This window comes from Myxocyprinus asiaticus, chromosome 1 (assembly GCF_019703515.2).
Source record: "Myxocyprinus asiaticus isolate MX2 ecotype Aquarium Trade chromosome 1, UBuf_Myxa_2, whole genome shotgun sequence".
NCBI lineage: Eukaryota > Metazoa > Chordata > Actinopteri > Cypriniformes > Catostomidae > Myxocyprinus > Myxocyprinus asiaticus.
Window position 1 is genome coordinate 27,917,906 of NC_059344.1, and position 27,859 is coordinate 27,945,764.

Here is a 27,859-nt window from a genome sequence, read left to right on the forward strand (position 1 = left end):
AAGGGGCGGGAATGGTTACAAAACGGAACAAACGCGGGAGTTTTCATAACACTTCTAAATGTACCTGCTTACGTTGACATGGATGCAGAAATTAGTGCTAAAAGTTTAAAGACGGTGCTTATTTCACTGGTGAGTTTGAAGCTCGCACTCTCCCTTTAATTTTTTTCAGTTTCGCATCTTTTAGAAATACAAGACGCGCATGTCATATGTCACCCAACATATACTGCTTGTTGTGTTAACAGTTTATTTGTTTTCCTCTGTGCTGGTAGCTCGCGTGCTTTTTGTTGACGTTTGATTCACCGGTACGTCAGTACTAGTCTGAGCTGGTGACGCTGTTACACCTTTTTCTAACTTTAAGTCCGTTGTAAATTATCGGCGTGTCTCTAGGCAGATATAAGTCAAGCACATTTGTACGACTCTTTGTCTGTCCTGATGACTGGGGAGTGAATACTGAAGCTTGTTTAGCCGCCATACATCTATTATTCATCCAGTAATACTAAAGGAAACAACACAAGGAGTGAACGACAGCATAAACATTCAACTTTAACGAAGAAAAAAAAAAACCATATGCGCAGGAACAGGCTGATTAAACAGATTTTAGTCTGTATTTGTATTGTTTACTGGGTTTATGGATGACATCTACAGAAACTACTTGTATTTCCAACTTTCAACTCCTGCAGAACTTCATTACAGTGTTTATGACGCCCCCTGCCTGTGACAGTGCTCAGAGACATTTATGCCAGTGGTTAAAGGGACAGTTCACCTAAATGAAAAATCTCTCATCATTTACTCACCCTCAAGCCATCCCAGATGTGTTTGACTTTCTTTCTTCTGCAGAACACAAACGATGATTATTAGAAGAATATTTCAGCTCTTTAGGTACATACAATGCAAGTGAATGATAAACAAAACTTTGAAGCTCCGAAAGCATGTAAAGGCAGTAATCCATACGACTCCAGTGGTTAAATCCATGTCTTCTAAAGTGATATATTAGGTGTGGGTGAGAAACAGATTAATATTTAAGTCCTTTTTTACTAGATATCTACACTTTCACCAGCCCTCCTATACGCGTTCACAAGAGGACAGAGTTCTTCTGTTTTTGTTTTTATTTTTATTTTGATCCCCTTTTCTCCCCAATTTGGAATGCCCAATTCCCACTACTTAGTAGGTCCTCGTGGTGGCGCGGTTACTCTCCTCAATCCGGGTGGTGGAGGACAAGTCTCAGTTGCCTCCACTTCTGAGACCGTCAATCCGTGCATCTTATCACATTGCTCATTGTGCATGACACCGCGGAGACTCCGTATGTGGAGGCTTCACGCTATTCTCCGTGATCCACACACAACTTACCACGTGCCCCATCGAGAGCGAGAACAACTTGATTCCGACCACGAGGAGGTTACCCCATGTGACTCTACCCTCCCTAGCAACCAGGCCAATTTGGTTGCTTAGGAGATCTGGCTGGAGTCACTCAGCACACCCTGAATTCGAACTCGTGACCCCAGGGGTGGTAGTCAGCGTCAATACTCGCTGAGCTACCCAGGCCCCAGTTCTTCTGTTTTTTGCATATTCACATTATTCGTGCATATTGCCACCTCCTGAGCAGGAAGGAGAAAGCAAAAAAGGGAGGGACAAAGCAAAAGAAAATAATAAATAAATCATTTTTGCACAACAGCCCAGTAGGTGGCAATATGCACAAATAATGCAAATCGGCAAAGAAGAAGAACTCTCGGGAATGTGCATAGGAGGGTTGAGTGAAAGCAGATTTATAGTAAAAACTATACTAGATTAAATATTGATCTGTTTCCTACCAACACCTATTATATAGCTTATGAAGATTTAACCATTAGAGTTGTAAGGATTACTTTTATGCTGCCTTTATGTGCTTTTTGGCGCTTCAAATTTCTGGCCACCATTCACTTGGATTTTATGGACCTACAGATCTGAGATATTCTTCTAAAAATCTTCATTTGTGTTCTGCAGAAGAAAGTCAAACATTTGGGATGGCATGAAGGTGAGTAAATGTGAGAGAATTTTCAGTTTTGGGTTTTGATGTATAATTCATCATTTTCAGGAGAGGACACCACCTCAGGTTCCTAGGATGGATGGAGCGATGCGTCGATCGTCCCGAATCAAAGAAAAGCAAAAACAAGAGAAGAAAAATATTTTATCCCCTAAATGTCTGACATTTTGCAGTGAGGTGAAAAACACCAGAAGAGCAGTCAAAAGACGGGTAAGGACATCTGTTATGGCACTTTTCAGCCCAAATTGTATTTGTGAACAATGAACATGTATATTGGTATATTGATTATTATATATTATCTTTAGAGAAGTGACCCTGAGGAAAAATTGAAAAAGGCAAAAGCAAACTCAAAAAATGTTTGTTTTGATGGCCAGAATAAAAAATCCCTTCCAGTAAGTACAGACACTGCTGGATAAACTAAAGTCTAAATGGCTGCTTTCCAACTGAATGGCAGAATTCACTTTTTCTTTGACATCTTAAACAGGGTTATCGGGATGGTTTGTCTGAGTATGAGCTGGAGCGACTGGAGAATATCAGACAGAATAAGGTCTTCCTCAGTTCCCTTAACCTGCCTCAGGTAAAACTTTGTACATAGTGAGGCAGGCAAATAACAAGTAATTTTTTTTGTCTGTTTTGGTGTCTGTCCATTTTTCCACATTAGATTTGTGTTTTACTTTATATAAATTAGCAATACTACCTGTTTGCAGATCTCCAATGCTCTGAGACCAAAGCCAAAACCTTACCAGAAAGGCCTGAAAAAGTAACTATTAAAATAATTTTGCCATTTAATAGCTGTTTAGAACACTGGAAATACAACCATATGATTGTTTGACTCAAAATCACGTTTGCTTTAGGGAAAAAACAGGAACAGAGATGCTTCCAGTTCGCAAGTCAGTGCGGTTACAGAATAAGGATGCGGAGATACCTCTTGCTGTAACCATCACTGAAAAGCCTGCTGCTGTAAGTAACTGACATATCTGTCAATTTAAGTGACAGCTCACTATCAAATAATTTTTTTACGGTAACAGTAGGGTAACTAAAGAGTCCCTCTTCAGGAAAAATGGGTTGCCAAACCCCCAGGACCAATACCAATGGATCCAGTCAACTTGGATGAACATGTCAAGCTACCTGAAGATTTGTTTCAACTCTGGAATGAGGTCAGTATATATATTGATTGCGTGTATGGACGAATATTCCAATATCAATCGGAATATGGCCATATTATGAATATTTATGTGTCATGTAAATGTGTTACATGTTAGCCCAATTGAAATAACCCAATTAAAGGAATAGTTTACCCAAAAATGATAATTCTTTCTTTTGCTGTAAGTCAATTAAAATATTTAATCATGATTAATTACATGATTTTTCATAGTTAATCGCAAATAATAGATTTTGAAAATGCTGAAATTCTGTTTTGAACTCCACATGAAAAGCACTGCAGAGAGCATCTCGTTTTGCTCAGAGAGCTGTCACTGCGCACATAAATAATACTTCATCCAAACTGTCCGGTAAGATGGAAGCGTAACATGGTGTCAGGGAGACTCTGATGCTTTACTTCAGTGAGTCATGTGAATGCAGCTTTTCCCAGGTCCCATCTGGGTTTGTTTTGTACAAAATATACGGTTAAGAGGTTCTTTCTCCATCACTTGATCATTGACATGGAATCACTGTTGTGTGTGTGTTTGTGGTGTGTGCATCAGTGTAATGACCTTGGGCAGACACATCGCGAAGGTTCCCGTCTCTTCCAGCCAGTGTTCAGAGCTCAAACGGAGCTGAATAAAACATAAGAATCTAAAGTGATAATTGCTAAATGCGGTAATCACGTTAAAGTAAAAAAAAATTGAAAGTTAGAAAATTTTGCGTGTTAGTGCAAGTTAATTGCATGCATTAACAAGTTAATTTCAACAGCTCAAATTCTCTCATTATTTACTCACTCTTAAGTCGTCTCAAACTTTCTTTCTTCTGCGGAACACGAACGAAGCTATTTTAATGGAGAAATTATGTCTTTTTGCCCACACAATGCAAGTCAAGGGGTACAAATTTTCAAGCTTCAAAAGGTACATAAAGGCAGCATGAAGGTAATCCATAAGAGTTCAGTGGTTTAATCCATTTCTTCTGGAGCAAAAAATTGGTTTTGCGTGATAACGGACCCAAACTGTCCTTTTTCACTGTACATGATCAATCTTGTACAGTCGTGAACAATCTTGACTTTAGCAGTCTCCTTAGCTATAAGGATTTCAAGCTCAATTACACTTTGTGGCAGGGTGAGCAAGAGTCAGACACAGTGGGTGTGGCGTCAAGCCTCTGAGAGGCATTTATTGGAAATAATAATAAACAAAATGTTCAAAAAGGGGAATAAAGTGTTAATGGGGAATTAGTGTCCAAAATAAAGAGGGATGTGTCGCCCTCACAGTGAATGGGCTATGTGAAGGATGGGGAATGTCCCCATCCAGGACATGTGTGGGGTCCAGCTGCTGCTACACGCTCCCCTCAGTGGTGCGAGGGGCGGCGGCTTCTGTGGCGGCCTGTCTTCCCTAGGGCCGTGGCGAGTCTGAGGGCAAGACGGTGTGGGGGGAACACATGCGGTACTCCCTGGCAACACATCTAACTCGTGCCGGGGGTGCGGGTCCGGTGCACATCTAATTTGGCCTGTACACTCCCACTCTGCTCATGGACCTGCAAGGATGCCAGCGTGCACAGGATGAGATGAGCTGGCTTCCTCAAGGAGAGGCGTGCTCTCCATTTTAATGGCATCGTTGATGAGGCTCTATTTACAACAGGTGTGCCTCATCCTCCACTGCTCAAAATTGGCTCATTAATTGCACCTCTCCTCTCGGCTCTAAGAGGTGGGGCGACAATGACGATAGGGAGGGGCAGATCATTCCACAAGAACTTCTTAGTGCTTGATGCATGCACAGAGCGCTAGATGGCGCTTGGAAGTGTAATCGAGCTTGAAATCCTGATTGCCAAGGAGACTGCTGAAGTCAAGATTTATAGTAAAACATTTACATTTTGCACTGTTCTCACACAAAACTGATGGATTGCTTCAGAAGACATGGATTAAACCACTGATGTCTTATGAATTACTTTTATGCTGCCTTTATGTGCTTTATGGAGCTTGAAAATTTGGTTCCCACTCACTTGCATTGTATGGACAAACAGACATCATACCTCCATTAAAATATCTTTGTGTTTCGCAGAATAAAGAAAGACATTCGAGTAAATGATGAGAGAAATATTATTTTTGGGTGAAATATTCCTTAAAGCCTTTAAGGGGCAGGCACAGAATTTCTTTTATACATTTTTTTTTTTTTTTTTTACATGAATAGGTAACAAACCATCAAAATTACAATTAATGTTGGATTTTATTATGTAGTCTAGGGCTCAAGGGCCAAATAAGAGATGTTTTTCTTAGTGACCACTATGGATTAAAGGGCTTTAAAAGTGATTGGTTTGGTTGGTGCAAAGCATTAGTGTACATTAACTTTGTGTATTAATTTGTATAACACTTTGCATTTAATAGCTTTAGTAATAAGAGACTAACAAGTATTTTTGGCATACAGATCAGTGGTTTGAAATGCCATATGCTCAAATATATCTTTATCAAATAGGCATATGAGAAAGCACAGTAAGCTCATTAATTCTTTAGTGTTTACACTCCGTGTCAGTTTACAACTATTACTGTATGTAACCACAAATTGTTTTATGTATATGCATACTGGCTATTGGTAATGTTAATCGGAAATTATGTGAATGTTAAAATGTTCATTGTATACACATTTATTCTTAGTTTATATAACACCTGTGACTTTGATTTGTATGATCTTGTCCTTTTTAGAGCCCATTGGAACAAGAGAGAGAAACATCAGGTTTAAAATCGTGAGTAACATGTCTGTACTTTGCATGTAGTCATTAGTTTGAGTCATTCCTCACTTATGGAATGTAAATGTATTGGCATATGTGGTAAATGTATTTACAAATTTGTTCTTAGGTACCAAGAAGTGCTTCAGAAGATGTCTTTAGACGACAGTTGTGTGGCAAAAGTTGTGAAAGGGCGTATCTTTTCAGCAGTTTTTCACCCCTCCTCTTCCAATTTGTTCATGGCAGCAGGAGACAAGTTTGGCCACCTGGGATTATGGAACATGGTAACAGTGAACTGGGGGGAAGGTGGTATATTTGAGGGAGACCACAGCAAGTGTTATTTTTGCATTCCCATTTGTTCCAACAGTAAAATAAAACATTCACTATGTTTCCACAACTTTCCAAAAAAGGTAAAACATTTTTTTTTTTTTTAAAAATGCATAGTGGTGGATTATGGCAGATTTACTGTCACTCCCTCTGCAACTGTTAGATTTTTATTTATTTAATTTTTTTATTAATGCCAGGGTTATTTAACCAAGAATAATGCAATACATTTAATCTAAATAATTACGAAATTGAAAATATAGGCTACACTGCTAGATAAGGTGGAAATGCACCATCAGTTCGTAAAAAGGGTTAATTGTATGTAGAGTCACAGAAGTTCACAAGCAGTGGAATGTCTGTAAATTTACAAGGCAGAGGGTTTTGAGAGGGTGGAGATTATGGTGGATGTAGTGGAAGTGAGAAGGTCTGGAAGTTTCCTGTCAGTGGTTGAGAGAAAGGAGAGATTGTGAGTGAAAGTAGGAGTGTGGTCAAACGAGTGACTTTGTAAAGACATCGTCGGTTATGACAATAATCATTTCTGGTGTTAACTGTGCTTACCTCAGGGTGCTACATGGGGTGATGATGGTGTCCTCCTCTTTGAACCCCACTCTAGACCAATTACCTGCATGGCATTCTCATCTCACTCTTCTAACCTCATCACAGTCAGCTATGACGGCTCTGCACGCTGCATGGACTTGGAGAAGGCTGTGTTTGATGAGGTGAAAATTACAGTTTAAGTACAGTCATTTTAAAATCATTTGTTGATTTTAAACATGTTTTATTTTTAACTGATGCACTGAGCTAAATCCCTTCTTAGCATATGATACTGTGTAATGCTAGTGCTTCATCTACAACCCGAAAACACGAAAAAGTTGGGACAGTATGAAAAATGCAAATAAAAACAAAAATTCGTGATTTGTAAATTATATTCACCCTTTGCTATATTGAAAGCACTACAACTACACATTATATGATGTTTAGAATTTCATTGTTGTTGTTTTTTTTTTAAATGTACAGTAATTTCAAATCAGATGATTGCAACATGCTCCAAAAAATTTGGGACAGTTGAGTGTTTTCCACTGTGAAACATCACCATTTGTTTTAACACTTATTAAGCATTTGGGCACTGAAGACACAAGTTTGTTAAGTTTAGAAAGTGGAATTTTCCCCCATTCATCCATTATGCAGGTCTTGAGCTGCACAATTGTACGGGGTCTTCCTTGCCGTATGATGTGCTTCATAAGGCGCCACACATTTTCAATTGGAGAAAGGTCAGGACTGCAGGCAGGCCAATCTAGCACCCACACTCTCTGCTCATACAGCCATGCACTTGTAATCCGGGTAGTATGTGTTTTGAAGTTGTCCTTCTTGAAAATGCAGGGACGTCCCTGAAAATGACTGTGTTGGATGGCAGTATATGTTGTGCCAAAATTTTTACATATCTGTCTGCATTCATGGTGTTCTCACAGATGTGCGAGTTACCCATGCCATGGGCACTGACACACCCCTGGCACATACAGACACTGGCTTTTGGACCTGACACTAATAACAGCTTGGATGCTCCTTTTCCTCTTTGGCCCGGATAACACGACAGCTGTGTTTTTCAAAAACATTTTGGAATGTGAACTCTTCAGACCAAAAACACAGTTACACTGTTCTACTTTCCATCTAAGATGAGACCGAGCCCAGAGAAGTCGGCAGTGCTTCTGGACAGTGTTGATGTAGGGCTTCTGCTTTGCATAGTAAAGTCTAACTTGCATCTGTGGATGCAGCAGCGAGTGGTGTTTACTAACAGAGGTTTACTAAAGTAATCCCAAGCCCATGTTCATGATATCCAATACAGATAAATGATGTTTTTTAAGACAGTGATGTCTGAGGGATCAGAGATCACATGCATTCAGAAGTGGTTTTCGTCTTGCCCTTTACGCACCGAGATTTGACCAGATTCCTTGAATCGTTTAACTATATTGTGCACTGTAGAGGGAGAAATGCCCAAAATTCTTCCAATTTGTCTTTGGGGAACATTGTTCTCAGAGTGCTGGATTATTTGCTGAAGCATCTCTTGGCAAATTGACAAGTCTTAAAGGTGCTATATGTAATATTTTTACTGTACTAAATCATAAAATGACCATAATATGTCATTAGAGAATTAGGAAACATACTAAGTTGAAATGCTGGCTTCTCCGATATCAATGCTACAGCCAGTATATTCTACTTTGAAGTTTCCATTCTGGGCCAGAATTTCTGTTTATGTTTTGGCCTGTGTGATCCCGCCCACTCTCCACTCATCAATAGTATTTCGACACTGCCGGGTTGCCAGATTTGGACAAGTTTGCAGGCAAACAACACTGCGTACTGCAGCCATGGAAGCCAGCAAACGAACTGGATCGGAGATAACAGATTCCACCCGACCTAAAAAGCCTCGCCATCCATCTGAAAACCACCATGACCAGAGGCGTAGTAAAACAAGGATAAATGTTGGAGATGCCTTTGGAAGATGGAGACGGCTTAAAGCCCAGAAATCCTTTAAAATGGATGCTGATTTGGCAAATTTGCGTCAACATTCTGGCAACCCACATGAGCTTAAAGTTTGGGGAGGGGCAGACAACTCGCCAATATTTTGAATTTGGACTGCAGTACACATTTCAAACGCTTGTTGTCAATCTTACATATAACACCTTTAAACGATCCTTACTCTTGAAGGACTAGGCTGCTTATGGAGGCTCCTTATAAGGTATACAATACTATGACACAATTGTCTCACCTGTTTAACATCTGTTTGAGAGTTGTGTGGCGCCATGCAAGGTTCGGACACGTGAACTCCAAGCTCTGCGCACTTTGCTAGTGTTAATGCTTTTTGTGTCATAAACCAGTGAGATTCGATACACCCTGTTCCATAACTGTTCTATGAAGACAATACATCAAAGAATTCAATATCCTCGGGCTCTGGAGACATTAAAAGACTCTTACATGCTCAAGCTGAAGCCCCTGAGCAGCAGGCCACAAGCCCGGGACTCAATTTGGACAGTCGGCAATGTTGGCGAAGGTCATTGCTGACTTGGAGGATCTTGCTGTAATACGTCGATTGATCGCTGCCATGGAGACGAAATTCATTGAGTTGGTTATAAGAGTTGTGGATGTTGAGAAACGGATCAATTATCTGGAGTCATCGGAGAGGGAATTAGCTGCTAACCCACTAGCGACCAAAGTGGACTTGGAGCACGTTTGGGAAAAGTTAGACCTTGAGAATCGTAACCGGCGCAACAAAGTCCGAATTATTGGAATTCCTGAGGACAAAGAAGGCTGAGATATGGTGAAATTCTTAGACGAGCTCTTCCCGAGTCTGCTCGACATAACGGGCCATAAGCTGGAAATTGAGCGAGCTCACAGAGTTCCAGCACAGAGATCCGCTGAGGGAGACAGGCCTCGATCAATTCTGGCCAAATTTCTGGATCATCCGATAAAGATCTTGTGTTACGTGAGGCGAGGAGTAAAGGAAGGCTTTCTTGGAAGAACCACAGCATTTTCTTGTTCCCAGACTTTGTGAATTCGGCGAGAGAAACGTGATCAATTCAAGGAATGCAAGAAACTCTTACATCAATGGAAGGTCGCTTTTGTACTGATGTTCCCATCCAAATTGAGAATAGATACTAAGGATGGGTGCAAAATATTTACATGCCCACAACAAGCGATGCTCTTTATAAAGTCAATGGACTGAGTAAGTAATTGTGTGATGATCTCGATGCAGCCGAGGGGGCCTGATTCACTGAACATTCACTTGACTGTCCGAGGAAACTGAGCACCTTTTGTGTTTCTTTTTGTGTTGGTTCTGCCTAGCGGCTGGAGTTTGTTTTGTAGAATAACACTCCTTCGGGACAGTTTGTGGATGAATTTGCACATTCTTTGTGCTTATGCCTCCTATTGGATGGAGTTTGTTTTGTGGAATATTTCTTGCAAATCATTCGAGTGATTAGGGCACTTATTACACTCGTAACAGCCAAATGGGCCGGCTCACTGAATATTCGTTGGACTGCCCGAGGAATCTTTTTTTTTCTTTTTTTTTTTCTTTTTTTTGGTGCTGGCTCTGCTAGCGGCTGGAGCATGTTTTGTGGAGGAACACACCTTTGGGACAGTTGGATGAATCCACACGTTCTTTGTGCTTATACTGCCTATTGGCTGGAGTTTGTTTTATAGATTATTTTCTGTTGTGTATTTCTGTCTCACAAAATTTGTATAGAAGCACCGGACTTGAGCAATCCAATGGCAAAGTTGTCGCGGGGACTCTCGTAGGTGTACATGGACTGTTTGACATGGAGGGATGGACGCCAGGTTAATGTGCACATTTTTCTTTTTTTCTGTTTTTTTTTTTTTTTTTTTTTTTTTTTTCCTGGGGGATGTTCAGGGGTTGATTGCTGCACTAATGTTGGAATGTGGTCTTTATAATTTTATTTTTGACACAATCTATTATTTCTAGCATGTCAAATGTTAATATGAGTGGATTGTCTCTCTCCACGTGGAATGTGAATGGGTTGGGGCACCCCATAAAAAGAAGGAAGGTTATTTCTTTTCTTAAAGGAAATATTATATAGTGTTTCTTCAAGAAACGCATCTTTCCCCGCAGGAAGCTGAAAAATTTGGGAAGATATGGGGTGGATATGTTTTCTTTAGTGCTGGCTCAAGTAAGAGCAGGGGAGTCATTACATTGATAAGTAAACATCTACAATTCCAATTTCTCAAATAGATTAAAAATAAATTAGGAAGAGTCATTATTGTTTTAGCAGAAATTCAAGATTTACGCACCTAACGCCGATGATCAGGGCTTTTTTATAGATCTTGAAGGGATGTTGCAAGCCGCTGGCACCCTTCATGATCTAATATTGGGAGGAGACTTTAATCTATTGATGGATTCAGTCCTTGATCATAGTGAAGCAAAAGTGTGTAAGTCCTAGAGCAACACTGATGCTCCAAAGGATGTGTAAAAATCTTGGTCTTACAGATATTTGGAGAATTTTGAACCCATCTGGTAGGGACTATACATTTTTTTCATCAGTCCATAAGATTTATTCTAGAATAATTTATTTATTATTATTATTTCTTTTTTATCATTTTACCAATTTGGAATGCCCAATTCCCACTACTTAGTAGGTCCTCGTTTATAACCAAGTCCCTCATTTCATCTGTTGTGGATTGCTCAATTGGAAACATCTTGGTCTCTGATTACGCCCTGGTGAGTCTAGAGGTGTTGCCACATTCTGAGAAAAATAAATCATATTGTTAGTGCTTTAATGTATCACTTTTGCAAAATCCTGAATTTATACGGAGATGAACTGGTCCTCAGTATCCTCTGTGGGCGTCGCTTGGGAGGCACTTAAGGCTGTTCTTAGGGGTTGGATCATACAGTATGCCTCATTCATCAAAAAATCCAAAGCACGAGAACTCGTGGAGTTGGAAGGGAATATTAAAAGTGCAGAGCTGAAGTGCCGAATGTCATCTGATGGCCTCAGAGAATTGACCTGATTAAAGTACAGATATAATACTATTTTGTCACGGAAGGTGGAGTTTTGGCTATTCAGAGCAAGACAGTCATATTTTGTGTCAGGGGACAAAGCAGGAAAACTTTTGGCTAGATATATAAAGCAGAGAGAGTCTTTTCCTACCATTCCCTCAGTGAAATCTGCTGGTGGTGAAATATATGCCTCAGTCATTGATATTAATAATGCTTTTAAAGAATTCTATCTTGATATTAATAATTCCATATCTTCGTCTACTGATGAAGATATTAGAAACATTGTTTTTAGGGAGTTCTGATAGTTCCACATTCTCTTGATTCTGAGATAACCTTGGAGGAGCTTGGAGAGGTAATTAAGGCCATGCCTACATGCAAGGCTCCGGGGCCAGATGGCTTTGCCGCTGAATTTTTTTAGATCTTATGCTACAGAATTGGCTCCACTTTTGCTAGAAGTTTATACGGAATCATTAAAGAATGGAAAGCTTCCTCCAACCATGACACAAGCCTGGATCAGTCTGATTCTTAAAAAGGACAAAGATCCAAGCGAGTGTAAGAGTTACCGACCAATTTCCCTGATCCAGCTAGATGTTAAAATATTGTCAAAAATTCTGGCTAACCGATTAAGTAAAGTTATGACATCACTTATACATATAGATCAGGTGGGGTTTATTCAGGGATGCAGATCTTCTGATAACATTAGGCGTTTCATCAGTATCATGTGGTCAGTGGCGAATGATCGGACTCCGGTCACTGCCATTTCACTTGACGCCGAAAAGGCGTTTGATATGGTAGAATGGGATTATCTTTTTAAGATTTTGGAAGTGTATGGGTTCGGGAATACTTTTATTGGATGGATTAAGTTACTTTATAGACACCCGGTAGCGGTGGTACAAACAAATGGATTAATTTCAGATTATAACCCAGCAGGGTTGCCCTCTTTCCTCATTATTGTTCTGTCTTGCCCTGGAACCATTAGCAGCCGCGATAAGAAAGGAGGATGATTTTTCCAGTGGTGATGGCTGGAGGTGTGATGCATAAGCTTTTGCTTTACGCAGATGATATTTTATTAATCGTCTCCGACCCCACTAGATCTATGCCTTGCCTCCACAGAATTATTAATTCCTTTACTAAGTTCTCAGGATACAGAGTCAATTGGTCTAAATCCGAAGCTTTGGCTCTGACAGCGTACTGCCCAGTAACAGCTTTTCAGCCGGGCGCCTTCCAGTGGCCCAAACAGTGCATTAAGTATTTGGGCATCTTATTCCCAGCAAATTTGTGTGATTTATTTAGTTAATTTTGACCCTTTAATAAAAAGGTTTTTGAGCGATGTGAGCAGGTGAGCTTCATTACATTTATCTATGATTGGGAAGCTTAATGTTATTAAAATGAATTGTATTTCAAAATTCAACTACCTGCAACAGTCATTTGGCTCATTGGTTGCTTCAACCTGAGAGAGCCCCTCCCTGGTTTTGTATCGAACAAGAAGTTCTTGCCCCTATCTCGCCACTGCAAAGCCTTTCTATTAAACAAGCCGGAGAAGTTGAGTCACACCCCGTTATCTTGCATTTGCACGCAGTATGGACAAAATTGTCCAGAGTGTTTAATTCTGACATTTATTTAAATGTTGCCTCGAGCAAATGGCTGAACCCAAAATGATGTATTAATAAGTCCCCTTTCTGCTGGTCAGAGTGGATTGTGAGGGGGGGGAAATATGGTTCAACATTTTGGGATTCCCAGATCTCAGTTCTATAGGTATTTACAGTTGCGCCACCTGTTCTGTAGTATTTTTGGGAGTAGCATACACCCCCCTAAAGCGGCAGATACTCTGGAAGTGGTGATTACTGCTTTTGGAAAAGGTCATGAGGCATCAGTATATTACTTCCTGTTAATTCAGAGTCTGGGGGACGGAGCTTCAACTTCTCTCAAGAGATTATGCGAGAGAGATTTAAACTTGGTATTGGAGGAGGAAGTGTGAGCTAGGATTCTAAAAAACAAGGGTGCGTCTGATGCAAATTAAGATTTTGTGTAGATTCTATAGGACCCCCTCTAGATTCTATAGGCTTGATCTTAAAGACACACCCACCTGCTGGCGATGCCAATCAGAAGACGGGGACAAAACCCATGTTTTTTTGGGGATGTGTTAAGATCCAAGAATTTTGGTTGAGGGTTCAGAGCTTTATGTGTGACGTAGTGGACATTAAATTTTAATTTTTCCCCAGACTGTGTATTTTGGGTGATGGGGCGGTCCTGAATATGGGTGATGGATATATGGAGAGCTGGGTCCTGACCAGCATGATGATTGGCAGGCAGGTAATCCTCAGAGGATGGAGGACGACTGATGCGCCCTCATTTTCATGAGTGGTGTGTCGAGTTGGGCAGGGTGGCGGCGTTTGAGGTGATGGTATTTAGAAGGCTAGGCAACCTGGATATATACATCAGGAAATGGGGAGCTATCTAGCCTTTTTGGAAAGCTCTCATGGAGGGGCAGCAGAGAGACTAGTGTTTTTTTTTTTTTTTTTTATGTTTCTAAATATTTTCTGCTGTTTTGTTGTCTATTTGTGTGTCTTTGTCAGTTGGCTTTTGACCACTGGAGTGCTTGTTTGTGTCGGGGGGAGCTGTGATTTTCATGTGGTTTGATTTTAGCATTTTCTGTTGTGTCTAGTTGATTTGCTGCATGGAATAAATAAAAAAAAAAACAACATCATCTGTTTCACATCGCTTTATTTCAACTCGTCAAATTTCTATTAGTCTTAAATTGCCCCTGTCTCAACTTTTTTGAAGCACGTTGCAATCAACTGATTTGAAATTACTGTATAGATGGGGATCTTGTAATCCTACTTTATTGAATTAAAGATATGGACAATTCATTCACATCATGTAATTTTAATTGTCCCTCGGAAAATGTTGTAAAACATGGGGATGCAGTGTCCGAACAACATACAAACCTCTACAAATTTTCCACCATTTACTCTGCTCAAATCACAAAATTACGTTTTTGTGTATCTTCTAATTTTCATAAAAACAAAATTCTTGTTTCTTTCTCTTTTACATGGATAAATAAACACACAGCAGCATGAAATGGTTGAGGAAAAACATGCATCAGTCCAAACGGAACAGCCAGCGTTATCTAAAGCGCAGCTTACATTTTCTGGAATCTTAAAAAAAAACATCTACTGCAGATGCTTGCAGAAGTTGGAGGGGGAAAAAAAGATAGTTAAAGGGCTCACAGGCTGAACAGTGCAGATTCATTGGCTTTTTACCAGCATGTCAATTTGCACGGGATCAGTATAACCAGGGGTTATTTTTGACCAGATGTTTTTTAGTAGGTAAAAGATGCTGTGATATATTTTTTTTTTAATGTAAAAAGTGTGAAAAAATTACTGACACGACCGATTCGCATGGGATTGAAATCACGGAGAAGCTCTGGTAATTATAACAGAACCCCACATCCCCAGTAAAACTAGTGTTCTGGGAAGAGATTTTATGTTCTCTCTTTCTGGTGTAAACTCTCTTATCTCTTGTATATTAGCCTCTCTTCATTGGCTCCCGGTGCTTTACAGAATTGATTTTAAGCTTTTGTCGTTTGTTTTTAAATCGCTACATGGTCTGGCACCCGCTTATCCCGCAGACCTGTTAGAACAACATACCCCCACCAGGTCTCTTAGGTACTCTGATCAGCTGCTTTTAACCGTACCTACGTCTAGACTGAAGCTTAGGGGTGACCGTGCTTTTGTGGTAGCTGCACCTAAGCTGTGGAATGGTTTACCCCTGCATGTTAGAGCAACTTCAACATTGACTATTTTTTAAAATCTTTTTTTCAATGGCTTTTAATTAAAATTAAATAACTCATTAATGGAGGACTGTTGATGCTGATTGGTTTATTTTAATTATGTTGAATGTTTATTAATATTGTACAGCACATTGGTCAACTATTGTTGTTTAATTGTACTATATAAATAAAGTGACTGACTTCTTGCTCCCATTTACAGATGTACAAGTTTCACAAGAAACACCTTTATTTTGTTCTCAGGTGTATCGCTCAACCTCTGCCCTGAAAAGTTTTGACTTTTTGTCAAGTGACTGCTCCACTTTACTACTCAGTAACTGGGATGGAGATGTTGCTATTGTTGACCGTAGAACTCCAGGGTGAGAAATGGGCATTTACCCCAACATATAAACATGTATATGGTTTTACTTGTGCTTAAAATGTATTTACTAACAGCATACAAAATGGGGGTGATTTGTGTTTATAGGACCTCATATGAGTCACTGTACACCATAGATCCAAAGGCCCTGCGCTGTGTTCATGTCCATCCTGTGAAACAGCAATACTTTGTAGTTGCGGAAAGCAGGTATTGCCTTACTTTCTTGATTTTGATATCACAGGTTGATGAGTAAATTAATAAGGTACTTTTTTTTTTTTTCTTCATTTTCACCCAATTTGGAATGCCCAATTCCCAATGCACTTTCAAGTCCTCGTGGTCGCGTAGTGATTCGCCTCAATCCGGGTGGCGGAGGACCCGCGCATCTTATCACGTGGCTTGTTGAGCGCGTTGCCACGGAGACATAGCGTGTGTGGAGGCTTCACGCCACCCACCGCGGCATCCACGCTCAACTCACCACGCGCCCCACCGAGAACGAACCACATTATAGCGACCACGAGGAGGTTACCCCATGTGACTCTACCCTCCCTAGCAACCAGGCCAATTTGGTTGCTTAGGAGACCTGGCTGGAGTCACTCAGCACACCCTGGGATTTGAACTAGCGAACTCCAGGGGTAGTAGCCAGCGTCTTTACCACTGAGTTACCCAGGTCCCCAATTAATAAGGTACTCTACATATTTAGGAAAGCCTGCCTGTTTTGTTTGTTCTCTAGGTAAATTTATTTGCATTTTTTGGGATGTTTCTAGAGCACAACAGTGCCTGCTGACTTTTTCAGCTGTCTTTGTTCCAGAAGTATTTTTCCTATTTAATTCTTCCATAGGGCTTTCATTAAATCCTTCATAAAGTAGTTCTAAGCCATGATCCAAACCAACCAGCTCCATGGTAAATCTCAACATTATAACCTTTGATTTGAAGTATTTGAAATTTGGACAAAAAACAATAGGTACAAATCAGTGTACTCAATGTCTTTCATCAGGGCATGAACTATAAACTCATGAATCATTGCAAATTATGTAATTTAATTAAAAATGAAAAATATAAAACTATTGATTTAAAGTTGTATCTAATAAACTTGGATTTTATTGCAGATTATTTGCAAATATACAAGTAGTTTGAGAGTGTAGGGAGACCAACTCGATTGCGTCATTCAGTGTGTTATGGGAGTGGGTGATCTCTGCAGCGCTTGCTTGACGCATCCCATCAGTTCTTCAACAGAAATTCTGCTAGTTGACACAATTCTTTAAAAAAAAGAAGTTAATAACGCAGACTGATGGCTTCAATAAATGTATATTACAATCGATTAACACCCTCTCACGGTAGATCTGTCTTTAAAAGTTTGTAAGTTATCATTAAAAATCTACACCCCTGCAGAGAAAATAAATGACATTTTTACTTCTGAAACCTAACTGTTGAGCTCTCTTACAGGAATAGTTCACCAAAAAATTTGAGTTCTGTCATCATTTAATCTCCATATGATTTAACCCATATGATTTTTCATTTACCATTGAACACAAAAGAGATTATTTAGCAAATGTTCAGGCTGTTTTCTTTTATACAACCAAAGTAGACAGTAACAGGGTCTATCCTTTTAAGTAAACCTCAGAAATGTGCATTTATCTATGATTATTGCTGGTGATGTATATTTCTCTTTTAGTTCAGTGAACATATATGACTTGCGCAGTCTGAAAAGAAGGAACAACCAGGCAGTCTCTCAACTCAACGGTCACTTCCGCAGTATCTCCAGTGCTTTTTTCTCCCCATTCACAGGCAACAGAGTTCTTACCACCTGCATGGACAACAAAATCAGGTGCTCGGACAGCAAAAGTGCCTCTCCTAGAAATGCTTGTATAAGTGACTAATAGATCTACCCAATCCCAACATTCTCTATAGCAAATGCACCATTAGGGGATGCCAGTGCATAAAAATGGTTACTATGACTATATCTCATGAGCCAGAATAGGACAGGTCTACAGAATGGACAGCTGTGGCATACGTCTAGTTATTAACTGGTATATGAAAAGCTTGGAAGTTGTACTCTATGATGAGCATGAATTTACTGATCTAACTTTGGCAAATGCCTGCATTTATTAAAGATCTAGATGCACATTTAGATGCTAAAATTCTTCTTGGCAAACCCCAACAACAGAATCAAACACCTTACCCAAAGGCTACATGTAGGTGTTATACAACACACATTTTCTTAAATGTACCCTCAGTATTACCCACTAATGAAACCAAACCTGAAGAGTTACAAAATAAAGAAGATCAGTAGGAAATTGCCTTCCAAGAAACCTGTCACATTCATTTTATTAGTCTTTTTTATTTTGTTTTAGGGTATTCAACACTTCCCAGATGGTTGACCGTGCTCCTCTGCTACACTCTGTTAGGTAAGTTTGGTTATCATGCGTGTTATTTAAGGGATGTAATAATTTATGCTTCTTTGCTTTGACAGTTGTATCTTTGTAATTGTCATCATTATCCAGGCCTGTTTTTAAATCAGAAATATGTTTAAATGGAGTTCAGTCCTCTGTTAATTGAAACTAAATGTCTCGATGTCTGCAATATCTGTTTGATGCAGTCACGATATGAGGACAGGTCGGTGGTTGTCCAAGCTTAGTGCAGTGTGGGACCCCAAGCAGGAAGACTATTTTGTGATTGGCAGCATGGCCAGGCCTCGCCAAATTCAGGTGTATCATGAGAGTTGTCGTCTCCTTCACTCTTTTAAAAATGAGGAGCACCTGACCACCGTGTGCTCCATCACAGCGTTCCACCCAAGCAGAAATGCTTTGCTTGGAGGCAATTCAACTGGGAGGCTGCATGTTTTTTCTGACCAACATTAAGACCATCAAGATCAATTTGTTGATTAATTAAGTGCTCTGTTAATGTTCTGTCACCCCTTTTAACAAATTAAAATGTGTTTGTACTGTTTTATCTGAAATATACTATACTTTTTGTTCATTTTGTACTATCTGGTAACATTAAACATGTAATAATATTAAAGGAGAGGATATAAATACCACAACTGTCATATCGTAATCGTACTCTAGCAGTTAGCCGAACATGAACTGACATCACCCAACTTTGCAAAACTTGATGTATAACTTTTTCTTGTTTATGCATGTCCAGCAGAGTAACTGCTTCATTTCACAGTGTTCATCCTTGATACACAAGCAAACATAACTTTTATAGTGCAGTCTAAAAGTCAGTGGAGCACATTTTGTCCATCGAAATGTCTAGTCAAATACATTTAAACTTCAAAACCCGAGTTTATTTAAGAATCTACAGAGTTGGCAAAGTTGCCTTGAGAAACAGCTTACTATGTATGTGACACAGGCTTGTTATCTCCTTGGAGATAAAATTACACCAGAAATCAAACAGTCAGTGATGAAAATGGCTCATAAGTACTGTAAATAATTGACTTTTTCAAAGTGCAAAATAAATAGCAAGTCAATACAAAGGAAAATTCTGTGTTTGAAGTGTTTAGTTCTGGCAACAGTAGTGGCACTCAGGAATGGGCAGCAAATGGTCCTGAGAGCAGTAACTTTGGAACATAGGGCCCAAAAACACTTACACTCTTTCTTTACATAAACACATGCAGAAATCCAAACATTTAACTTTACTTTTCTGCGAAGCAAAAATAAAAAAAATATGGGCGTTTCTTTTTTCTTCATCCTTTTGGTGTGTTTCTAGGAGTATCTGGAAGTGAAGGCAAAATAAATTAACATAATAGGCTTAAATGTTTGAGGAACTTGAAGTAACAAGTTCCTAGACTGCTCTGAGGTACTGTACCGTTGAAGGCCACAAGGCTGCATGCACCTGCGTATCTGATATTACCAACCATAATTATATTCGGAGAATTGTGGATTACTTTGCACAAGATTGCACGAGTACACATCTGCAATTCAGTATGGTTTCATGATGCTAATGTTTCAGTTATTGATGTAACCATATAATCCACAACATACTAATAGTACAGTTAATGTTTGTTAGAACTTATCAGAGTCAGCAGACTCTTTGCAAACTAGAGAAACATTGTATCTACTCCATGAGATCAACCCCAGGAGGCCATGATGGCCTCCAACTACATACTCATTGGCAACTTCAAAAAAGAGAGCAGTAGTTTTCATGGAGGAACATCTCTATCAAATCATGGTTGATAAGTGCCAGGGCATTTGCTACTTGTATTCAGCTTGTCTTTAATTCAAATAGTATTTATGCTGTATTATAGCTTCCCACATCCTTCCCAAAGTTGTAATAGTCAAGCTCCTGGATGGCCACCTCAGAGAGCTTAGTTAGGTTCGGTGCGTCGTTATTTTCCATATTCTCTGGTGCTGCGAAATTGAAGTTCTCTTCCTCAAAATCCTCATGGGACTGCATATCAGGTGGAGCATCTGTTTAAAAAATAAATAAGCATTACAAAATATGATTCATATATTTCAATACACTTCTTAACCCTTGTGTGACCTTCAGGACATTTTTGTCTTTTTCATTTTAGTTTTTCAATCATTTTGGTTGTGTTAATGCCAAAGGTATGTATTTTTGGGGGAATTTTTAAATTTCAACCTCAGTTCCTAAAATACATCTATAATACACTGTGTACACAAAATAGTTACACTCAGGACCTTAACCCTTGTGCGTCAATAAAAAAAGTTACTCAAAGGTCCTTAGGAGGACAAAAATGTCCATGTCAAAAAAACTGTCAATAATATTATATATTAATATTATTTTCCATATATATATATATATATTTTTTTTTTTTTTTTTTAACCAACATAAGTCCTGATCATAAATACCAAATATTCATTTTCAGGATTTTAACCCTTTAAATAACAGTTTGTTTATATAATGCAACTGTTGTTTTCACACACACACACACACACAAATCTCTTGAAATACATACAAGACACACTCTGACATAAATACCAACACACCCACACAATTTTAGCTGCACAAGTTATTCAATTGGCCTGCAGTGCTCTATAATACAGCAAACAGAAAATGGGAAAAAAAGCATGTATTTGCTCCATAGGCTAAAGCTGAGAAAAATGGCGCCATCTGGTGGAAAATATAAAAAAATTACAGTTTTGAAGCCAGGACTCAGAAATGAAAGCACAATATCATAGAATTCATAATTTTATACTTTAATGGCACTGGGATCAAATATTGCAGGTTTAATGGGGTTCAATGGGGACATTTTTGTCCTGAAGGTCCTGAGTGTAACTATTTTGTGTACACAGCGTATTAATTTATAATTAATAATTAATAATAATTTTCTTTATTTATCACATTATACATTTGCACATATACAGTGAAATTCTTCTTTTTTTCCACATATCCCAGCTAGGCTGGGGTCAGAGTGCAGGGTCAGCCATGATACAGTGCCCCTGGAGCAGATAGGGTCAAGGGCCTTGCTCAAGGGACCAACAGTGGCATCTTGGCAGTGCTGGGGCTTGAACCCCCGACCCATTATAGATGTATTATATGAACTGAGGTTGAAATATCAAAATTCCCCAAAAAATACACACTTTTGGCAAAATTTATGCCGTTGGCATTAATAAAACACAAACAAAAATGAAAAAGACAAAAATGTCTTTAAGTTTGCACAAGGGTTAAGGACACAAATGTCCCCACTGAAACCCATTAAAACTGCAATATTTGATCCCAGTGCCATTAAAGCATAAAATCATGAATTCTATGATATTATGCTTTTATTCCGGAGTCCTGGCTTCAAAATGTAAATGTTTTATATTTTCCACCAGATGGCACCATTTTCCTTGTGTTTAGCCTATGGAGCAAAAACATGCTTTTTCCTATTTTCTGTCTGTACTGCAGGCCAATTAAATCAATGATGCAGCTAAAATTCTGTGGGTGTGCTGGTATTTATGTCAGTGTGTTTTGTATGTGTGTATTGAGAAATTTGTGTGTGCTTGTTTAAAAAACAACAGTGGCATTATGTAAACAAACTGGCATTTAAAGGGTTAAAATCCTGAAAATGAATGAATATTTGGTAGTTATGATCTGGACTGATGTTGGTTAAAAAAAATTGAACTAACTGAAAGTAGAAAATAATATTAATATGGCAGTTTTTTGACGTGGACATTTTTGTCCTCTAAGGACCTCTGAGTAACTTTTTTAAATTGACACACAAGGGTTAAACTTGCAAGTTACAAGACTGACAATTATATGGATAAACTGGCATGTTAGATACAATGCTGTTCCTTTCTTATCACCTTGTCCATCTGGAGAGACATCCATTCCATGTTTAACTTTCATGTGTCTGCTGAGATTTCCTTTCAGATTAAATTTACTGGAGCAATATGCACATTTGAAGGGTTTACTGCCAGCATGGAGATGCATGTGGCCCAGGAGGTTGTACATTCGGTTAAATGATTTTCCACATACCTGTGGAAAATAAATCAAGTAGTTGTATGAACCAAACAAAAAGTCACTCTGCAACACCATTAGGCAAACAATAATCTAGATAACTAGAGTTGAAAATGAACTCACATTCATGGCATGAAGAAAGAGTCAGGGTGTCTTACCTTGCACTTGAAGGGTTTCACAGGCAGGTGTACGATCATGTGAGTTTTTAGGGTCTGTTTCTGGACAAAAGATTTGAAGCACACGTGACACTGGAAGGGCCGGACACTGGCATGGATCAGCATGTGCCTCTTCAGGTTTGCAGACAATGTAAATTCTCGTGAACATACATCACATTTAAATCCCTTCGTTCCCTAATAGAATGAAAAAACAAAACATCTAAATAAAAGCTCAAAACTCTCACATATGGTAGCAAAAGTGCTGCAGTGTTGATGGGATATAAATCTTGTGCTACAATAGATATTGGGCTGAAAGAGAAAATGGAGGGATGAGAAAAGAGAGAAGGCCTTCTCTAGTTAGTTGGTGATTGAGGGTGAGAGAAAGTAAAGGGGTGGAATACAGTGATGAAAGGAGGGATGAGAAAGAGGTTGCAGAATAGGTAAGAGGGGGAAAATAAAAGGTGAGGGAGAAAGAATTAAGGCAGAGAAATAGAGTAAAGGGTGCATCAGTTAAATTTAAAACTACATGTAAGACCAGTAAATAGTTAACAAATCAGTCAAACTTTCAATAAGGAATTTGAACTGAGACAACTTCACAAACTAGTCAAATGCTAAAATAGAAAATAAAAAAAACTCAAAATAAATAGGGTCTCAGAAATTCTTTACATTTATCTCATCATTACACATATGCTGTGATGCACTGAAAAAAAAAGTGAATCTATCAATCATTTTTCAGGTAGGATGTAAACATTAACCCTAAAAAGGTTTTCGTATCCTGTGGAATACAAACATTTTAGAGGCTGGGGAAAGAAGCACTGAGTGGATCAAATTTCTGTAAAAATGATTGAAAATGGGGACCCTGCAAATACTGAGATTATGTGACTTTGTATAAAAACTGTGGCATCAACTCACAATCTTTATCTAAATGTGACATGGTAGCATACTGTGAGAAAACCGCTGACCTAGGGGTAAAAGTTGATATCTTTTACATGTACACTATATTTCGAGGGACATTCTCTGCTTAAAATATTGTTGCTAGGACTTGTATTATGTTTATGTTGAAAATGTATGAATTCAATATTTAATTTTTTTTATAATCTGACACAGAATGTTTGTATTTTAGGGGATACGTTGCCCTTTTAGTGGAATAAAAAAAAAAAAGTTCAGTATATGTATGAATGGATAATTAATGGAGAATGGTTGACTGTATTTTTCAGAAAATTTGTACAATTTAACATTACCTTCATTTGTTAAGCAGTTAGTACAAGGATTGGATCACGGTCCCACCAGACCCTGGTTAGATGCAACCCCATCCCAACCCCCACACATAGTGAAAAGCCACTTATACTATTGTTAAGCGACAATTTCTTTAAAATTGTCTAATTTCAAGAATTATTATAAAATTAGTTGTGTTTTAGTTGGCTAACATTAGATGGCTGCAAAATGTAGCCCAGGACCTGACAGTCCCCCTCTTAATGCACCAAAGGGGCCCAGATGATACCTTTATGGTGCATCATCACAGTGACCTATCAATCAGCTCATACTGTTTTCAAAGAAAGGCCTGGGGACTCTAGTGGTCAGCTTGTGCTGTATTAGCCAAAGTTCCCGGGGTCCCTGGTGATGAACTCACATACTTGCAAGGGGTCTGGGGCCCTAGTGGTCAACTTGCACTGTATTAGCCAAGGGTCCTGGTATTCACCTGTCTTTGGCAGTCCTGAGGCTTTGAATGCCGCTGGTAGTCTGATGCCCTGGGGCACTGGCCCCACTCTTGATCTTGATCAGTACCATGGTATAGTAATGGTATCAAATGGTAATACTGCAGCACATTTAAATATACTGTGGTATTAAATAATCATCACCACATACAACAGTATTTACGAGGTACTTCGAGTTAGTCCAAAGGATATTATGTATTACCACCATACAGTAAATGTCTTAAAAACATGGTATTACCATGGTACATGTCCAAACAACATAATATTACCATGGTACATGTCCAAACAACATGGTATTACCATGGCACCATATCCAAAAACAAAAACAGTAATACTGTGGTACCATTTCCATGAAACATGTACATTTTTCTAACCATTAAAAAAGGCTCTAACACCAAACTAGTGTCTTAAAAATGTTTTTGAATGGGTTTAAAGATTTTTTGATACCCTAAAGAGACAGCGTATCCTTGGGTGATACAAACAGTAAAATTTAAAATAACAGCAATGTTTTAGAAAAACATGAAAATGTGTTATTTTGGGCCCTAATGTGTCAGAAAATAGTAGTAAATTAATTATCTGATGTTTCTTTATGGTCTTGCCCTTTTTAGGGTTAACTCAAAGGTGCACTTTTATTAATTGCTAAACTTTTAATCAGAAATATTAAAATATGTTTCAAATGATGTAACTCACATGACATGTAATTTCTAAATGTTTTTTTTTTTTTTTTTTTCAAAACAGCTTTCTGAATATGCCCGTCTACTTTTGATCGAACAAACAGATAGTCCCTCCCCCAGCTCACACCATTGGTCGATTCAACGTTGTTGTGTAGAGCTGGCAAGCTCGCTCAAAACAATCAGAGTTATTTTTATAGTGCCACGGAAACTGTTTACAGTTTGAGACAATTAACCAACAAATGGCTTATAGATGTCGCTGCATATTAAGCTGGAATAGAAAGTATCAAAACTGAAAACACCTTCAGCTTTAAAGAAAAGGGTGATTTATCCTAAATATAGTGCTAGGAACACATTCATGACTTGTACCATGTTGAGATCACATGACCACCTGAATATTACCAGAGACGGGCCACTTCTATTAAAATGAATGGGAGAAATTGGAATGCCCAATGACTAACATAGGTAGAAAAGGATGTCCCACTTTAGAGGTAAAAGAGCCAATCTCCTTTTAGATACAAATATTGCCTGTCAATCAACTCAAGAACACACATGCGCATTAGCTCTACAAGCCGGGGAAATATCGTTTTGTTTTTTTTACGTGATCTGAGCTAAAGCAGCACAATTTATGATACCAGTGTTGTCAGATTTTACTGCTGATTTAAAATACGTGCTTTGATCGTAATCTTGACTAACCATTTTGGAGATTTCTGTCTTCTGCTTATTCAAGTACTGTTGATAGAAGCTGTACTTGTATGCTGCTTGTTTACATAGAAAATAATGACATAATGACACATTTTTCAATGACATAGTTAACTGTGAACTTTAGTTTTTTGTGAGGTGTCAGCACAGTATAAACAAATTTTACGGAGTGCACCTTCAAATTTAAATTGGAATGTAAAGTTAATCAGTTGGACAACATGCAGGATACACAGTTGAACCAGAACACTAATATTCTTTTTACCTTTGTAGCATGGGCCTGAGGCTTGTTTGTCTTGTGTGTGAGGGAGTGTTGACGTAGCTGATGCAGCTGATGAAACTGCAGGCCACACTGACTGCAGGAGAAGGAGCGCTGCGTTTGGTGCTTTAGCATGTGGTTTTGCAGCTGGCTCCGGTAGGCAAAAGACTTGTTGCACTGACTGCACTGGAAAGTGGAAGGTCCTTGGTGGCTCACCTGGTGACGCTTCAGGTGGGCATATGTGGGAAATTCCATGCCGCACTGCGAGCAGACATGGCATCTCCCTCGTTCATGCTTAACTTCATGAGCACGGAGTTCACTGGGGTAGGCAAACCCGCGACGACAAAAACGGCAGCTGTAGGGCTTAACATCGGTGTGCTGCAACATGTGACGTTTCAAGTGGCTAGTTTGGGTAAAGCCCTTCTTGCACACAGTGCACTTGTGTGGCCGCGTACCCTGATGCGTCAGTAGGTGTGTCTGTAGGTGACTAGGCTGTTTGAAAAGTTTGCCACAGTGTGGGCATGCATGTGGCTTGATGCCATTATGGCCCAGTATGTGCGTGACCAGATTGTACTTGGAGGTGTATGACTTCTCACACATGCGGCACTTCCAGCGCTTAAGGCCCTCGCCAACGTCCACGCAGTACGACTCGTTGATCTGGATGTTGATGTCCAGTCGGTCAATACGGCGGCCACGGGGTGCCTCCCCTTCCACAGGCTCCCCCCAGAACATCCCCTCGCTATTCTCGTCAAAGTCCCCAACACCTTCCATCTCCCCACCCTCATAGCCAACCTCACTGGCCTGAAAGTAGCTGCTAATTTCCTCGCCACCACTTCCAGCTTTCCCCATGCTGTTTCTTCTATTGTCCCCATCCTCTGCAACTTCCTCTACTCCTTTTTCATGTGTGTGATCCCTGTTGTGTGAAGGCAGCTCGTGAGGTGCGTGTGTGTGGGCATGGTGGTGAGGGTGTAAATGCGGATTGGGAGGAGGGTGTGTAATCTTAGGGTCTCGAACGCAGGTGGAGCAGCAGTTGTTGAGATGGGGTTTGGGGGGGACCCTGTAGCTGGAGGGGTCCACCATCTGCATGCTTTCTCTAGATACCATGTTGTTCATCATGTGATTGCAAGAAGGCAAACCTGGGGTCACAGACTCTCCTTTAATGTGTGATTCTTGTTGCCCTACAGGGGGTTTGCTGTTCTCTGGTGGCCCCTGCCACCTTCTCTCAGCACAGCTGGAGTGCATGTGCCCATCCTCACCCAAATTCTCCCCAAGGTAGTCGCCATTGGCGCCTATAAGCTGGTCAGCATACTCATAGTCCATTCTCTCACCTGGTGGAGCTGGGGACTCTTTCAGATCTCCGGTGTAGAAGCCGTTAGGAGCAATAGTGGCACCAAAGACCTCGTTCTGGGAGATGAGTCCCAACACAGCAGCTTGGGCCAAAGACAGGACCACCACTGGGTCTGTCTGTGTCCCTGCGTCCATCTGCTGGTGCATAGCCTCAGAATAACATCTGACCAGCCGCTGTGTTTTCTCCTCCTGTTAGGCACAAACACACAAACATAATCACTTAGGCCCTGTTTACACCTGGTATTAAGATGCGTTTAGGGCAATCCAATTACAAGAGGATAAATGTCCACCATTTAAACAACGTTTACACCTGGTTCTAAGAGGAGTCTCTTTTGACCATTTGTGTTTGGATTTCGAGGGGAAGCTCTCTGATTTCCTGATGACAAACATCAATCATTATGTCAGCATGATAATAAAGCGCAAAAAAGTAAAAGGAGAAAAAGAAAGTGCTAAAAAATGACACACGATTTCTCTTAGTTATACTTGCATTTAATCACAGCGCAAACATGTTTAGAGCAGAATTCTCAGTTATTTTAGTGAAGAACCCGTATTAACTGAGCTTTGGGTGTGTGTGCATCTGTGTCTCTGCGTCTCTGCATGCTAATATCAGGCAAACTGAAGATGTTCTAAGAAGTTCTTGTACATGTACATGTATGTGCTTTTCAAATTTTGAAACTGTTATTTCTTATTAAAGCTGCAAACAACTGACAAGGTTTAAACTCTTGTTTTGGCACATTGGTTGATTGACA

At 39.5% G+C, this 27,859-nt stretch overlaps 2 protein-coding genes across 5 annotated transcripts in view; one reads left to right on the plus strand and one right to left on the minus strand.

Moving 5' to 3' along the window:
* On the plus strand, nt 1–19,343 carry LOC127440384 (WD repeat-containing protein 76-like). 4 transcript variants are annotated; one of them, XM_051696915.1, is made up of 15 exons: nt 1–129; nt 2,072–2,230; nt 2,326–2,412; nt 2,505–2,597; nt 2,728–2,780; nt 2,875–2,980; nt 3,076–3,177; nt 5,862–5,902; nt 6,015–6,294; nt 6,772–6,927; nt 15,748–15,863; nt 15,971–16,069; nt 17,535–17,687; nt 18,214–18,267; nt 18,459–19,343. In XM_051696915.1, the coding sequence occupies exons 1-15, from the start codon at nt 79–81 to the stop codon at nt 18,718–18,720; spliced, it is 1,812 nt and encodes a 603-aa protein (XP_051552875.1). In that variant the 5' UTR covers nt 1–78; the 3' UTR covers nt 18,721–19,343. The 4 variants fall into 4 exon arrangements, with proteins under 4 accessions (XP_051552875.1, XP_051552893.1, XP_051552883.1 ...); XM_051696933.1 differs by having other exon boundaries at nt 6,015–6,168; XM_051696923.1 differs by lacking the exon at nt 2,326–2,412.
* Nucleotides 19,127–27,859, minus strand: part of LOC127440375 (zinc finger protein 710-like) — a 26,946-nt gene continuing 18,213 nt past the window's right edge. The window contains exons 4-7 of the mRNA XM_051696906.1: nt 25,770–27,299; nt 22,423–22,614; nt 22,111–22,282; nt 19,127–20,271 (exon numbers count right to left, since the gene is read on the minus strand). Coding sequence (XP_051552866.1) covers nt 20,093–20,271; nt 22,111–22,282; nt 22,423–22,614; nt 25,770–27,299 — 2,073 coding nt within the window. The 3' untranslated portion in view covers nt 19,127–20,092. The remainder of the gene's footprint in view (nt 20,272–22,110; nt 22,283–22,422; nt 22,615–25,769; nt 27,300–27,859) is intronic.

Excerpts from the sequence above, each read along its gene's own strand:
- LOC127440384 (XM_051696915.1), top strand. The coding sequence starts at position 79 with ATGGATGCAGAAATTAGTGCTAAAAGTTTAAAGACGGTGCTTATTTCA. Across the intron at positions 2,598-2,727 it reads GTTCCCTTAACCTGCCTCAG|ATCTCCAATGCTCTGAGACC; the intron begins GTAAAACTTTGT and ends ACCTGTTTGCAG. Across the intron at positions 2,781-2,874 it reads TACCAGAAAGGCCTGAAAAA|GGAAAAAACAGGAACAGAGA; the intron begins GTAACTATTAAA and ends CGTTTGCTTTAG.